The 15,173-nt window shown below is 39.3% G+C and overlaps 1 protein-coding gene across 1 annotated transcript in view; it reads left to right on the top strand.

Annotated features, from left to right (window-relative positions):
* The window catches only part of GFRA1 (GDNF family receptor alpha 1), a 144,782-nt gene that overhangs the window by 128,242 nt on the left and 1,367 nt on the right, over positions 1-15,173 (top strand). The window contains exon 8 of the mRNA XM_026851526.1: positions 13,380-13,436. Coding sequence (XP_026707327.1) covers positions 13,380-13,436 — 57 coding nt within the window. The remainder of the gene's footprint in view (positions 1-13,379; positions 13,437-15,173) is intronic.

The raw sequence follows: 15,173 nt of genomic DNA, 5'->3' as shown, positions 1-15,173 counted from the left end.
GAAAATGAAACACAGTCTTTTAACCAAATTGGCTAACATATACTCTTAATAAAAAAACATTAATGATAGCAAAACATCTGAACATAAATGTATTTTTGTTCTGCTTTTAACCTGTCTGCTCATTTTACTTACAGTTTTCACTGTACACCAGTAATCAAATATTGGAAATAAATCACACCCTTTATCTCCTACTTACCTTTTATCCCTGTGACTCCTAATCAGCTGTCTTACCTGAATAATAGATCTCTATGTTACCCTCAAACCATCTACTCTACAGCATTTTTCAACTTGTTATTGAGTTCCAGAACATGAGACACTGTCACCCATTTCAGTTCCTGCCTTCAAAATCAATAGGAGTTAAAAATGTTTATTTTAGTCTGTACTCTGGAGAAGAGCCTAACTATTTCATACCAAATTGTAGTTCTAATCAGTGGACTTTGCCTAATAATCCCACCTCAGGTTAAACTCTCCGGCATGCTTAGTTCTTTCTGTGAGCCACAAGTAAACAGACTGACTGTTGTGCATAATGTGGGATATTTTTTTTCATAGGTTCACTCAGCACGTGTCCTAAAGAATTATAGGATTATCCTCCCTCATGTCTTTCTTAAAACAGAATTAGGTATTCAGGGCAGTAATTTGCTAAATACTGCATTACATGGTACTACTTTATTTTTCCAGATTGACATTTTCAGAAGCCTCAAGTTGCCTCTAATTCAAGGCTAGATATGCATTACCGCATACACATAAACATTTGGATGTACTGAATTCATGCTCAGATTTGAAATGTGTGCATTCAGATTTGTTATGTACGTGGCAGGTAGGACGTATACCAGGTTGGATCTAAATAGCTACCTGCAGCTGTAAGTACCTAATTTGTGCAGAGAGTTGGATAAGTGGGTATATAAATTAAGTGTGCATGGATGAAAGCAGAGCAGTTACAAGTATGTGGGAAAAGCTGTTCCTGAATTTGTGTCTGAATTTGTGAACTTTTTCATCAACAGTGTTTAGTATGTTTTTAACAATGGCTTGCCCTCCTCTAGAACAAGTAGTGCATTAGGAGTTGCACGTATCCAAGTTAAAATTCTTGAAGACCACTATATAATGAATTCTGTCAGTATGCTATTTTTTCTGTACATTCAATCACACTTGCACTGTAATTATCTGGTTCTGAGGGCAAATTTAGGGATCTGTTCCTTCAGGGAGCTAACTGCCTGTATACAGTTTCAGAAGTCAAATGCAAATTCAGAAGGAAAAATTGTCCCTTTTTTTGTATTGATTTTGAATTTAATTAGTTTGAGAAATTCTTGCAAGTATTTGCAGAATCATGCTCTCATCAAGAGTTGGCCTAACCCCCATTACTTTTGATTAAGATTTTCTGATTATTCCTAATGATTCGGTCTCAATTATTTGCAGATGAGACATTCAGATTGTTATAGGAACAACTGAAAAGTTTTAGATAAAAAAACCACACCCAGACTATACCCAGAGAACAGCTTCATGAGGATACTTATGAATCATTAATTAAACAGAGGCTTTTCACCTGATGTCTCAGATACAATGTTGTATTTAGTAGCAGTACAACTCTTTGATAAATGCTGGTAGTGAGAGACGTCTGCTCTCTGGGAGCTGAACTTGTCACCCTGGGTCCACATCACTGGGACAGCCCCTGAAATACAAGTCATGCTGGCTCATGTCAGTGTAACAGGAGACTGGTCTCTGCTGTTTCATGAACATTTAAAGAGAGTAACTGGCAAAGCTGCAGCTCCAAATAATCTCCAAGCCAGTGAGATGCATCTGCTCATATATGCTCTGCAAGTCCTCATTCATCATCTGCTGCCCTCTGTTATGTGCAAAGCCTGTTGTAGTGCAATTACATTCACCCATGCACAGCGTATCAGAAATGTGATGTCCTGTGCTGTTCAAGTGGTCATTGAGTGTGAGCAGCATAGTGATATCCCAGGTCCCTTCTAAGGATGCTGTTCTCAAATACTACAGAGGCTAATCCCATCTTGGCCACTGAACATGGCATCTCTTAAACCCATTAAATTCACTTCTCACTGGGACAGCTCAAGACAATAGTGCTGGTGTGCAGATGCAGCCTGCATATGCAATATACATATGTTAATATACAGTAGACATGGTCTGCATTATACTCATCCCTCATCTCTAGTAATGCTGTTTTAGTTCAGACTTTCCACCCACTGGTATTGAGGTAGAAGTAACACAAGAAGCTATATTGTTGATGTAGTTAACACACACCCAGATGTATTATTTTTTTTTCAATGCTTCCTCTTTGGAAACTTGATGACAATGTATTGACATTGAAACTCACTAGCAAGGCAAAGCTGATGCTTGTGAGTATTGGATGCATCTGAGTAGGTAGATCACAAAAAAAACCCCTCACTTGGTCTGTTTTCTACGTGCCTCAGCTCAGTCCAGAACTATTAATAAAACCATTATACACTCAGGGAAATATTTGCTGCCAACCATCATCCATCAAGATTCTTTTCAGTTAGCACTCTGAAGATGTTTGTCTAGGTGAAACCTTCTAATATCTCTCCTGAGTCCTACTAAAAGATGTTAAAATTTGGTAACGTAGGGCACCTTCATGATTTTTCTTGTAGGGGTTGCAATGGAATTAGAAAAATCTGAGTATATAGAAGGACTGTCCCTTTTTAACAGAGCAGCTTGTCTCACAGAAAGGGAAATGAAGGGCATGGGGAAACATCCTGAGTGCTTTGCAATGTTATAAACCTATATTCCATTAATTCCTCAGTCTCTTTGATGAAGTGCACTGCCTGAGGTGCAAATTAGTGCCACTTTTGTGTATTGAACCTGTCCTCTTAAGAGAGGAAGTGCTCCAGAACCGCCTCCTCATTTCAAAAATACTACAGAATAGTTGTCAGTATTGACCTGAGCTAGATTAAACTAGCTACCTCGGAATATAAGGCTGTATATCCCATTAATAATCCCTTGAACTATCCAGTCTGCCACAACATAATACTTCAAAAAGTAGGCAAACTAGTCACAATAAATCTTCAAAAGCTTCTTCCAGTTTACTATGGAAACCTTACAAAATATACCCAAAGTGATCCTGTTGATCTCCATTACTGGCATTATTAGCATTTGTCTATTTGTACTTTCTGGCTTATTAAATGTAAACATAAATGCAAGCCTTCTTTCCTTCTGTGAATGATTTGTGTGATGAAACAAAGCAGGATCATATCCTGTGAATACAGTTTGCATAATCTGATAATTATTTGCATAATCTGTTTATTATAGGCTCAGATTTCTTTTAATAGGGTTATAATTGTTAAACATCTAACATTCACAATACCTTTTGTGTCTAAGAAATTGTTTCAGTGATGGAAGAAATTTCTCAGTACTTCTTACTGAGCTCAAATTTGAGGCCATATATGCAGATGATATTAGGAAGTTACTTTTCATTTTCACTTGCTGCTGCCAGTGGAAGAATTCCCATTGGTGCAGTGGGATCGGGGCACTACAGAATAAGATACCTTTGTAATAATGTCATGATTCTGCAGACTCCTCTTACATGAGAGTTTCTTGGTGTATTTGAATAGCTTCATTAATTACAGTTTAACTGTTGCGTGTGAGAGCATTGTTCATGTGTGAATAATGGATATGAGGAAGGCCACTATAATATCATCCATTATAGTCCACTATTAGAGAGAATTAGTGTTAGGATTTCACTCCTAGTATTTTTGAGAAGGGATGATTTTTCTCTCCTTCACTCATTTCAGCAGGGGAAGAATGAATGGAGGATGCTACATCAAAATCTCTCTCAAGTATTGAGTTTTAAGATCCACAGAGCAAGGGCCTTTTAATAATGTTTAGGAAGCTGACAGGACAAACCAAGGTCTATCTTAGCTAATGGAGATCTGTGGACAAGACTGACTGGATGTTTGGTTTTTTTCAGTCATGACTTAAATCCATTGAAATGTATGCTTGTCATAGAAAATAAAATGCCAACAATCAAAGTTGTATGATATTAATTCACTTTTAGAAATTAAAATACTATCAGAATTTATTAATCAGTAATACTAACAGTGAAATTAAATACCTCTCTACAGAAGTATAAAGGCATATAATCAAATGAAAATAAAAATAGTTTACTGTAGACACAGTTGAAGCTGTCTTACACTTTGCATTGAAAAATTTCAATGTTCAGTGACTTTGAACTTTGCCAAAACATTAGCTATTTGGGTTAAATTTTTCATGTTGTGTGTGTGGCTCTGGCTGACTTCTTGGCGAATAACTGCCTGTCAAAACCACAATATGCCATAACCTCGTTTTGTTATAGACTTACCTTGGCAAGCTTGATTGCATTACTTAAAAAAGCATCTCCAATATTTTTATTGTGAATAGTATTTTCAGTGCTAGAAAGGAACATGGATACTAAGACAAATACTGCAGCAAGTTCACTAAAACTTCAACCCTGCCAGTTCTAAGGATACATCAGTGCACCTGCAGAATTTAGCTACGGGATTAGAGGAATGGGGAGAAAATGCTTTAAATTTTTATTTCAGTGGCACTTCTGGAGAGCAGATTGTGCCAAAAATGCAAAATTCACCAATTAATCCAAATCACAGCTGTTCAAGATTGAATTACTTTAAAAGAAAAATAAACCTGTCTCTAAATCATGTCAGGATTTAATGGGACTTAGGTACAGGCATAGCCACATAACTGCGGATGTAAGGAAATGCGTTGGACTTGAAATATGTAAACAATCTGAGGAGGGGAGGGCGTAGATGTATGACGGGTGCTCAGCTAGTTTCTTCTACCTTTCTGTGCAAGGCTACTTTAGTACTTGCAGCCTTTGCTTTTGCCTCCATGTAATTGCAGCAAAGTCGCTTGTTACCTGGTTTTGAAACCCTTTTAAGGCTTTCTGTGTTTTCCTTCTGTGCATAGACATGCTCACCACACTCACCACACACACGCGCACACACATATGGTTAATAAAGAGAAAAGTCACTTAACCAAAAGCAGATGTTCATGGTCATTCTCTTCCCTTCCCTTTTAAAATTTATGAGTGAACACAGTGCTCAAGAAACCAGCAATAATATCAGTTGCTTAAGGCTGGCATAGCACGAAGGGAAGCTTCCTGTAATGCTCAGCGCTCAGGGCCTCCCGCAGACTGGTGTTCAAGCAAGCTTGCCTGATCTTTCCTTCCAGCTGCAGAACCAGAGGACACCACCCCTGATCCTGCTGCCTGAGTGCAAAGGCAATGCATGACCTTGTTTTCTTAATCTCTTCCACCTACCGACGGCTCAGAGCTGGATGTCTCATGCGGCCAACCGATGGGGTGAGCGTCTCTACTGAGCTCACTCTGTGCAACTCTGCTTTCAGCTTGGGAGGCTCCCAAGTTGTTCTTAGCAGAGAGTCCCAGCCCCACGCTGCCCTGTCACCTGCTCTCTGCGAGGGAGAACTTGCTGGCAAGTGACAGGCATAGCGGATGGCTGCTAGCACAGAGCAGCACATCGCAGCCGCCCTCCAGACGAGGCACACCTGGAGGTGCGAGGTGCGGTGTAGAGGCACTGTGGCTCCATTAGTGTGGTGCCTCTTTTCAAGGCTCATTAGTGCAATGCAGGCCTGTGCTGTTCTGGCTGAGCTGCTTTTAGTCCCTAGTAGCCGTGGCTGACAGCTGCTCAGGAGTGTTTACACCACACTCCAGTGCACCACGTAGCGCACTCTAATAGGGGAGGTAGGTACTTCACCTGCTGCCAAACAGAATGACTTTGTTTGCATATTCAGACACGCAAGGGCACACACTCCAGCCTGGGGAAGTGTTGTGGGATCTGTAGTTCTTCAATGGCTTACCTTTGTTCAAAATTAGAAGCCGGGTATGTCTTTTAACTTGAATTGTAATGACTCGTGCTGCTTTTCTTTAGATGCTGTTCAGCTTACAACAGCCAGATGCTACCTGTATCTGCTATATATGGCACTGGGTTGAGAGCTGTGGTGAATCCATAGGGAAATGGGTTTTAATAATACAATCCCAAGCAACTCAACTCTGGTTTACATGGCTGTTCAGTTTTATAACTAGAGGAAAAAAAGAGAAAACCTAGGCAGCCTGAGCCATTGAGATATTAACCTAACAAAACTTATTCCATCTATGCTTTTTAGTATTCTGTTTTCTCCTCCACCCTTCTTAATGCAAAAATATTTGCTTGAGGCAAATCCATAAAAAGACCATGTTAGGAGAATTGCATAATATCTCCTAAAAATAGGAAGCAAGAGTCTAGGACTATAGAAATTCATTTTACTCAGATAAATTAATGACTGAGCACAAACCCAAAACTGTTAGCAAGTTACTGTACTGCCATGAAAGGTAAGTCAGTTCAGTTGTCTTGGCTGGGTGTCATATTTTGTGCTGTGCTCACTGGGAGACTAATTGCTTGAAATAAATATTTGAAGATATCTGTGTCTGGTCCTTGTAAGCTGTTTGATCAGTTGGTGTTTCTGATAGGATCTGGCTTTTATAAAACCTTTAAGATTGCTGTTAGGCAGTTTTTGTACCATATTGTCCCAGCCATATAAGTGCAGTAAGAGATCAGGCTTAATGAGGTCTCATCGTTACTGACATAAAGAACTGGGAATGGTCCAGCAGTAATTCATATGGTGCAGGTCAACTTTCCTTCTTTCCACACTTGTTTCTGCTTGTTTTGTGAGGATTACTCCCAACCCCTCCACCTCATTCCCCCAGTCAAATTCTCTCATAATTTTAAGATTGAAAAGGTTGGAGGGAGGAGGTTTTCCCTTACCTGTATTGGACTTTATCAATTAATAGGCCTGTTTCTGAGATTTCTCAAGTCCTGTCCGCTGCTAAGTTTGTTTCTAGCTACAGCTATCAAGAGACCCAAGTGTCTGCACTGGACCCCTGTTAGAGCCAATTCGATCCATCGTTACCCAGCGGTCTCTGGAACAGACACCATTCCCAGCCCACCTGGCCCTGTCCAGAGGAAACTGGGCAGTGCTCCCTCAGTGATGATCAAAGAGCTGGAAAGATGGCTTTAGCAGAACAGGGTCCTCCATGTGTCCCAGCTCCTCTTCCCAGAGGATTCCTCATGCCTGCCCTCGAGTGAAGACTTTATTTCAACCCCCTTTCCTCCTAAAAGAATCCTTGGAAACTATCTCAGGACACCCACCGTCCCTTCCCTTTCCTGACCAGAAAAAAAATCTCCCTACTTTGAGGTTGCACTCTAGCTAGTTTCTGATACTTAAGTACTCACAAACATCAAGAATCTATTAATGTTGAGGCATAAGGGGACGTGTTAAATGCAGTGTGTGTTCCCTTAAGAAAGCCAGAGCTTTGTGGAGGTAGGTCTGTCACTGCAGCTGTTGGCTGGTTTTGAGTGGGGCCAGACTCATGATTTCTGAACGCTTGAACTGCCAAACCAGAAGGTGGCTGGTCCCAAAGGCAGTCAGGGCATCCTGCAGTGCTCAGGGCTGTCTGGGGTTCAACACCCTGCCCAGCTGGGGCAAAGCCTCAGGGGGAAAGCCAAAGACCCTTGTAAGAGAATGGGCACGAACTGTGATTTAAGACAGGTACAAAGCTATGGGGGACAGGAGTTTAGGGCTGGAAGGTGATGAGATTTGAAGGAACTGGCTGGTAATCTGTACATTGCACTGTACTACGGCCAGTAAAACTCTGTATGTTTCCCCAGTGCATATTTGGGCACAAGGGGATAATTGTTTTGCTTTTTTTAATGTCTCCCAGCTGAAAAACTTGTGATTTGATTCTTAGTGTGCTCAGTGTTTTCTACATAGCTTCAGAGACCAGTGCCAGCAGTGTCTTGGTAATGCTTGTTTTTTTAAGAGGTACTTTCTTCACTGTACCAAGTGGGATGACAGCACTGTAGTACTTTCGTGCAGAATTACAACTAATAATTTCATGCCTCAAGATTGCATCTTGAGGGCTGATTCAGCAGAGACAGGAAAAAAAAAAAAAAAAGACAGAAAAAGATCTGCCTTCTTTTTTATAGGATTGTGCAAAGCTGATTGTTTTCATAGCTTTGCACCCTGGCTGTACGGTATGGGTTTCAAAATTACTCTGTGCTGAATTGGATCCTTATTTTAGTGGCCTGTGTCTCTGACCTGCACTTTGCTTATCTTCCCTGTTGAAAGTAATTTATACTCCAGCATAGCATAGTACTATTGTGCTAATAAGAAAATACTATTGACAGTTGTGATGGATGCACCTACTGCCTAGTGAGTGCAGAAGAGTTAAACTGATTGGATTTTTACTGTCTGTATATTTCTCTCCTTATTGTTTGTGTCCTGCTGTTAGGAAAACAGGTTAGTTGCATAGTAAATCTCTCTAATCAACACGAGAAAACAAAAAGAACAAGCACCCTCACTTGTTATAGCTACTTCAGAAACATGGTCATTTGAAGGATGTATTCTGGGAGATTTGTCCCTCTTCTTCAGAAAGGCTTGTTAATAGGGGCATAACTAACCAGGCATCTCAGGAGAGGACAAAGGCACACTCATTAAAATTAGCTGACAAAACAACCCACATAACAGATACCTATCGTAATGATACTTCTGTTGTCTCTCACTGTAATGTCTGAGCAGTACATTTCCTAAAGCACGCAAGACCCAGAGTGTGTGACCAACAGCAGGAGACTGGTTTCTGAGTTCAGGTGCTCACTCTGTGCCTGTTTGCATCCAGGTCTAATGCATTTATTTTGCTTTACGTTCTTCTCTTTCCCTCCCCTCCCACCAAATTAAAACTCACCTGTGTTTGGAGCCGTCCCTAGTCAGACCTTTTCTTCGCTGTGAATAACAGATACGCATGCTGTAGTGGATATATAAAAATACTGCTGGATGACAAGCCATAAATAACTGCTGGTGAGGTACTGCTGCAGTGTTTAATGCATTTATTAACCATGTAGTGCTGTGATTTGTAGAAGCTGGATGCATAATTGCAAGATAGCATTTCTGGGAATAAATCCAGGGCTATAGTCTCTGCACAGGATGGAGGTAAAGGGATTTGGGGGATGGGATGGGAAGCAAAGAATTGCTAGGTTTGGGAGGATCTTATGGTGGTTATTAGGAGCAGGACAAGAGAAGACTAGGTTAGGGTGTGCCTGAGCAAGCACAGATGTTTGAACTCATCTAGGAGCCATTGGGTTTAGAAGGAAACATGGAGATCCACGGAATCCTGTGTCTGGAGGAGACATATCTCTATAAGCAATATTTCTTTCTCCTCTCAGAAAGCCGCCAGTTCCTCTACCAGTCCTGAGTCTCCTTTCTTTCTAGGAAAGAAAGAAGTAAAATTTTGCTTCTGGTCATGAGAGTTTTTATTTTCTAGGCATGAAATGGATTTCTCTACAAACTTTTGACTGAGTCCAACACTTTAGTTCAAATATTAAAAGCTAAAGGTTGCAAAGACCAAAACAAGGCTTGTGTGACTAACATACAGGATACTGAAGCTCATCAGGAGGTGCATGAATATGATTATCTCTAAATATCATCTGTTGCTTGTGCTACCACAGTGATAAGATTCTCTGGAAAAGCAGATGTTCGTTTTTACAGAATATAAAAGCTTAAGTGAGTGCAAGGTTGTTGGCAGTATGGGGGCAGCTTCGTCAGAGTAGCCCACATTACTGAATTACAGCTCCCTGTGAAGTCAGGGTGAGTGTCAACCCGTCTTACATAACTTTGGTTTACAGTCAGAGGCATGTCACAGCTGAGTGTATAAGTCATTAACAAATGCTATTTTACCTCAGTAGAAAAGATCTCATACCTCTTTCCATATGTTTAACCAGTTATTTTAAGCTGCTTTTCTTTCACTGTTTTTTGATTATTATTTTTATCAGCCCAGCCCTGCTTGTGTTTTGTCTAATGACGAAATTCCCATAGATATTTTTGTGACTAGATTAGAGATTTATATTAAAATTCAAAAAAGTGTTATTTTGAATACAGACTTACTAGCTATAGAATCATAGAATGGTTTGGGTTGGAAGGGACCTTACAAATCATCTAGTTTCAACTCCCTTGCCATGGACAGGGACACCTTGCTCTAGATCAGGTTGCTCAGAGCCCCGTTCAACCTGGCGAGTTGTGTGCTATTTTGCTCCTGTGAGTTTACGTATTTCTAGCACCTCAGAAGGTACCTTCCTGCCTGTGTGTTAGGCATGTGGGAGACCTGAGATTGGGGTTAGCAGTGAATCTTTGGCATCTTGTGTAATGAACAGCTCTCATTTCCCAAATTTGTTGATGGCATAGATATTCCCTGCCAGAATTGTCTGCAGCTGATACATGATGGGCATTCTTTTCTATTTTTTAATTTTGGGGGATAATAGAAGAAATTGTAAGATAAATATCCCATGGATGAGGAGACACTTCATAATTCAAATGCACATCTCCCAGTCTGGTTGTATTTCCAACAAAGCTATCAGCATAACTTCCAAGCCCTGATTTTTTACTTCTGATAAGGTGTTCACTCACTGTAGCACAAATACTGAAGTTCTGTAACATGTAGAGTCCTTTCTGCTCAAGAGTAGAGCAGGAAGAATTTTCTTCTTAGGTTGTAATTGCAGGACATACGCTTTCTTTTTAGCACTGTCCTCAATATGTAGGTGGGTTTTTTTCCCTTTACTTGTGATTTAGTGATGCGCTATTGTATTATAGTAGTGCAGCCTATGCCAGCATTTCCATTACAACCCATTTTTACAGGTTTATAACTCAACAGTAAAAATGTACTCTTCCAATTTGAAACATGGCATACAATGTCTCATCCTGAAAATTATAGTTTTTTATTTCTTCCTACTTCCACCCTGCCCTCAAAGAAGTTGCATTTTTGCTGTGTTTTTAAATGGAAGATATTGTGCTTTCTGTTTTGATAAGAGAAAAGGCTGACTGATTATTAAAATTACTTTTCAATTCTAAGAAAGGAGGACTTTATAATAAAGGATGCATGTGGATAAGTGTTGTTGATTTTAGAATGACTGCATTAAGTATATGGATATGGAGAATTATTACCTTCCAAATCAATGCTAGGGAATATTGATCAAAATGATTGAAAAGCTTTTTTTTGTTTTTTTATGTTGATTTTGTTTCCAGCTCTTGATTTTATCCTTAAAATAGTGTTCTCAAGGTTCAATATGTTTTAGGTGCTGCACTCTATTGTTTATCAGGCTGAATGAAGTAAAGGAAGACTTTACTGCTTATAGACAAAATAGTATTTTTATCTTTTGTCATATGAGAGACACAGTACAGAAGGAACATAAATTCTAACTTTAGTGTTGAGACTAACTACCAAGGGTAGACGGTAGTTAGCATGGTGTTAGGAATCCAAAGCAGTTGGTAAGCAGCAAAGCACAATGTTTCCAACAGACTGATGTTTGTGTGGACTAGGAAATTTAGCACTGAATGGGAAACTAAGAAATATGAGGCTTATACAGTCGTAAAAGTTTACACTGTTAAGTTCTGAACAGCTACTCATACCTCCTCTGAAGCCTCACATTCCAATGCAATGTACTGTGGGTAAACACCAGGATTTAAATCCAGTTTCTCCTTCTCTACCCATTTCCTTGGAGCCTGCCTTTTAGGAGCTGAAATCTACCCAGATGCCATTTAAAAGAAGTTTCCTAACCTGTGTGAATACCACCACCACTGCAAACGTGGCAGGAGGGCTTCACCATGTTGCTTCTTGTTATAGCAAATTTACTTCCAGACATTGCTTTTTCCATTTAGATAGTTAAATTTATGCTTACCATAACCACTTTAATGGCACTAATTAGAAGAAAGGGTATGTAAGAGAGAGATTTCACAGAGGGTGTTTATTAATGAACTGAGCTATTATTTTGTCATATATTTAAAAACTATCAATGTATATACAGTATGCATTCTTCCTATAGTTGAGCTTTCTCTTAAATCCCAGCTGTTTTAGTTTTTCAGTTGCCTCTGATAGATCTATTTATAAATACAAAAATATCCTGAAAAACAGGGAATGTGCTTCCTAATGAGAAGTTCAGTTCCTTCATTTGGATTCTAAAATCTGTAATTAGGTCAAAGAATATTTTGTATCCACAGGCAGCACCAGTGGCTCTCAGATATAAAATAAGATAGCCACACGTGGAACTGAATGTTTTGAGGGTATAAAATCCCTCAAAAGCACTTCCGCACATAGGCTTTAGTTCAGTCCATCTCTGCCAAAACCGGTGGAATTCTGCAGTGTAAAATGAACGCAATACAGTGAGATTCAGATCCTTATTTTTTGCAGGAAATAAATCGCAAGTCCAACAAAACTTCCAGGAAGTATCTGACGTGCTCAGTGCAGTCAGTAGTTTCACTGTGTAAATCTACATCTTCTGTTAGAAGACTTGATTGTACATTTAACACTGGTAGCTCCTATAAAACAGTACTGTTTATGTTTCTGGAATATACAAAGAAAGAAATTATATTGAGAATCACTGAAGTACTTAAATCAGACACAGCACCATTTATTGAAAATATCTTCAGCACCATGGGGATTGCTGTTGCTATTATAGAAAAGAAGGTAACTCCCAGCCCAGTCATGTTCACTTGAGCAATGGAAATATTAAATACAGTATGATGCCAGGCAGAGTGCACGCTGTTGCTTTCATTTTGTATGGTGCTGCCACCAGAAATGTCTCTTACTTGAGTCAGTGTGGAGAGCACACAGTAATGGCAACAGATGGATGTTCATCATAAGACATGGCTGAAGATACAGCAGATTCATTTCTTAGGCTTTGATCATCTAAAATATTCCTGCCTTTAATAATATTCCATGTATAATAATCAGTGAACACAATGTAAACAAACAGCTCAATTTGAATTACAAGTATGTATTTTTAAGTATATTAAAACGTTCTTCTTGTAATGTTCTAGAAGAGACTCTGTGGCAGCCATGCAATGTATTAAAATGTATTTTCGTAATAATACATGGAGAAGTTGCAAGAATCATTAAGGATATGATACTACTGTGTTGTATATTTTCCTAAAACTGAGGCGTATGATAGATTTTTTGGTTAATATGCAGTGATATTATGGTAATTATTAACTGTCATATTTCATTTCTTCTCATGAACATACAGCACCATTTTTAAGGGGCCGCAGAACGTAACATGTTCTCTGCAGCTGATGGCACTCATCATTGTAATTACTAAGTACCCTTAGCTGACTGTTTGAAGTTTTGCTGTAAATTCAAATCAGAATGTGAATGTTATTGGAAAACATGTAGTTACATTTGGAGCGTTTATTTGCTAATCATGTGCAAATCACTGTCAAAATTATAGGAGTATGACAACCCATGCGAATTTATCTAATTGTTTTGTGCTGCCGTATGTATGAATTGTGCAGGGAATAAATTTTCTATTTGTTCATAGGCACAGAAGAAGCGGAAATCCAATGAATCTGTAGATACAGAGCTCTGTCTTAATGAGGTAAGAGTGTGGATCCTGTTTATTTCACAGCACAGGTGTCTCCACAAAATATGAAGCATTCAAAGTTTGTCAAAATTATAATGGACCTACCTCACGCTAAAGTCTTGTTAGTATTGTTATGTTTGAATCCCATAATGTATTAAAGAATGACCTTCCTCAGAAATCCAGAGCTGCACTCAAAGTGGCCTCTGCTGACTTTATATTTTAATAGCTGTACAGTACATGTTTAGGCAATTCCCATGGTAATTACCATTGCACCTAGCAAGCATAATTAGTTAATAATCTGCAGGAAGACAAGATGATATGGCTTTTAACAAATACACAGAAACATACTGGACGTAATTCTGTGGCTAACAAAAATGGGCAGTTTAGGTCATGAAAGGATGCTCATACATCAGGAGACAGATTGACAGCCTCGAGAGACATGAACCTTGCAGTGCTGTTTGAGTATTCTACTCAGCCTGACCTCCAGGGCCCCCTTTCAGATGTAAACATTACATCAGTTTCCATGTCTGTCAGTCCATATCCTTTGTACTGAGTCTCTCAGGAAGCTTAATAATTAGTGATACACATAAATTAATTTTTACAGTGTGGAGGCACATATTCTAGGCATTGAAGCAAAACGAGCTGTATGGGGCATAAGCCACCAGATGTGATCATATCCATCAGGTTCTCTAGGTCCTATCAAGAATTTCCTGCAGATACTAGAATGTAGCCTAATAACATGTGAGGGAACAATGCAGTAACACTAACAGATCTCTTGACATCTTGTGCTGGCTAAAAGACCTTAAGAAGGCGCTATTACCCTAAGAACTGCTGATCCATCTGGTCCCGTAGTCTGTCGGTGATAGTTTCCAAAAATCAGATGCCTAGGTCTGAGTATAAGAAAGCGTATTGTGATAATTCCCCCAATGCCTCTACTACTTGTAACAGTTTGCATCTCGAGGTCTTCCAGTTAGCCAGTCCTAGCAGGTGATATCAAAGTGAGGGAATGGCACAGAGTTTTATGGCTCTGTAGACAGTCATTCCTGTGGAAACTGATGCTCTGTATTTGCTCTTTGTACCTACTCTTTAGGTACATCTAGCTTATACCTTGGCCCACTGCCTCTCCAGGATGGGGGAGATTTGTCCCCTCTGTAGAAGCAGCATCCTTAAGATTTTCAGATCCTGAGTGGACAGGCTTTGAGCAACTCTGCATGGAGTAGGTTGGACTTAATGACCTTAGAGGTCCCCCCTAGTCTAAATTATTCTACTTTGGTGATTATACCTGGTAGGTTTCTCTTTTTACTAAGGATGATAGCAATAAGAAATATTCCTGCTACATCTTCTCCTTAAATAGTTCACTATAATCTGCCAATCTGTATTTGTGTATGCATAGTGTTTCATTATTGGTAGCAAAGAATATAAGGAATGTAAATAATGCAGTGATTGAGAAAAAAAAAAAAGGTGTGAGAAAGAAAATTTTTATAAGTTAGAAAACTCTGTCTTTTCTGATGTCGTGGATTAGATTTTATGTATTGTTATCCAGAAGCAACTTGTCAGACGAACTTGTTCTGTTGACTGTGTAGAAGTTGCTGTTTCTCCATGGGTCCTGAATTTGTTTTTTAAAACGAACTGGCATGATAAACACAGATTGCTAAAAAAATTGTCTTACCTAACAAAACAATGGTAGGTTTATACATGGAACCACTGCTAAAGTAGGGAATTTTTAATATTTCCTTTTTTTTTTTTTTTTTT

The sequence above is a fragment of the Athene cunicularia genome (genome assembly GCF_003259725.1).
Source record: "Athene cunicularia isolate RWA chromosome 6 unlocalized genomic scaffold, athCun1 chr6_part1, whole genome shotgun sequence".
Lineage (NCBI taxonomy): Eukaryota > Metazoa > Chordata > Aves > Strigiformes > Strigidae > Athene > Athene cunicularia.
The sequence above is the reverse complement of the archived record's forward strand: the minus strand, read 5'-3'. Positions and strand labels throughout refer to the sequence as shown.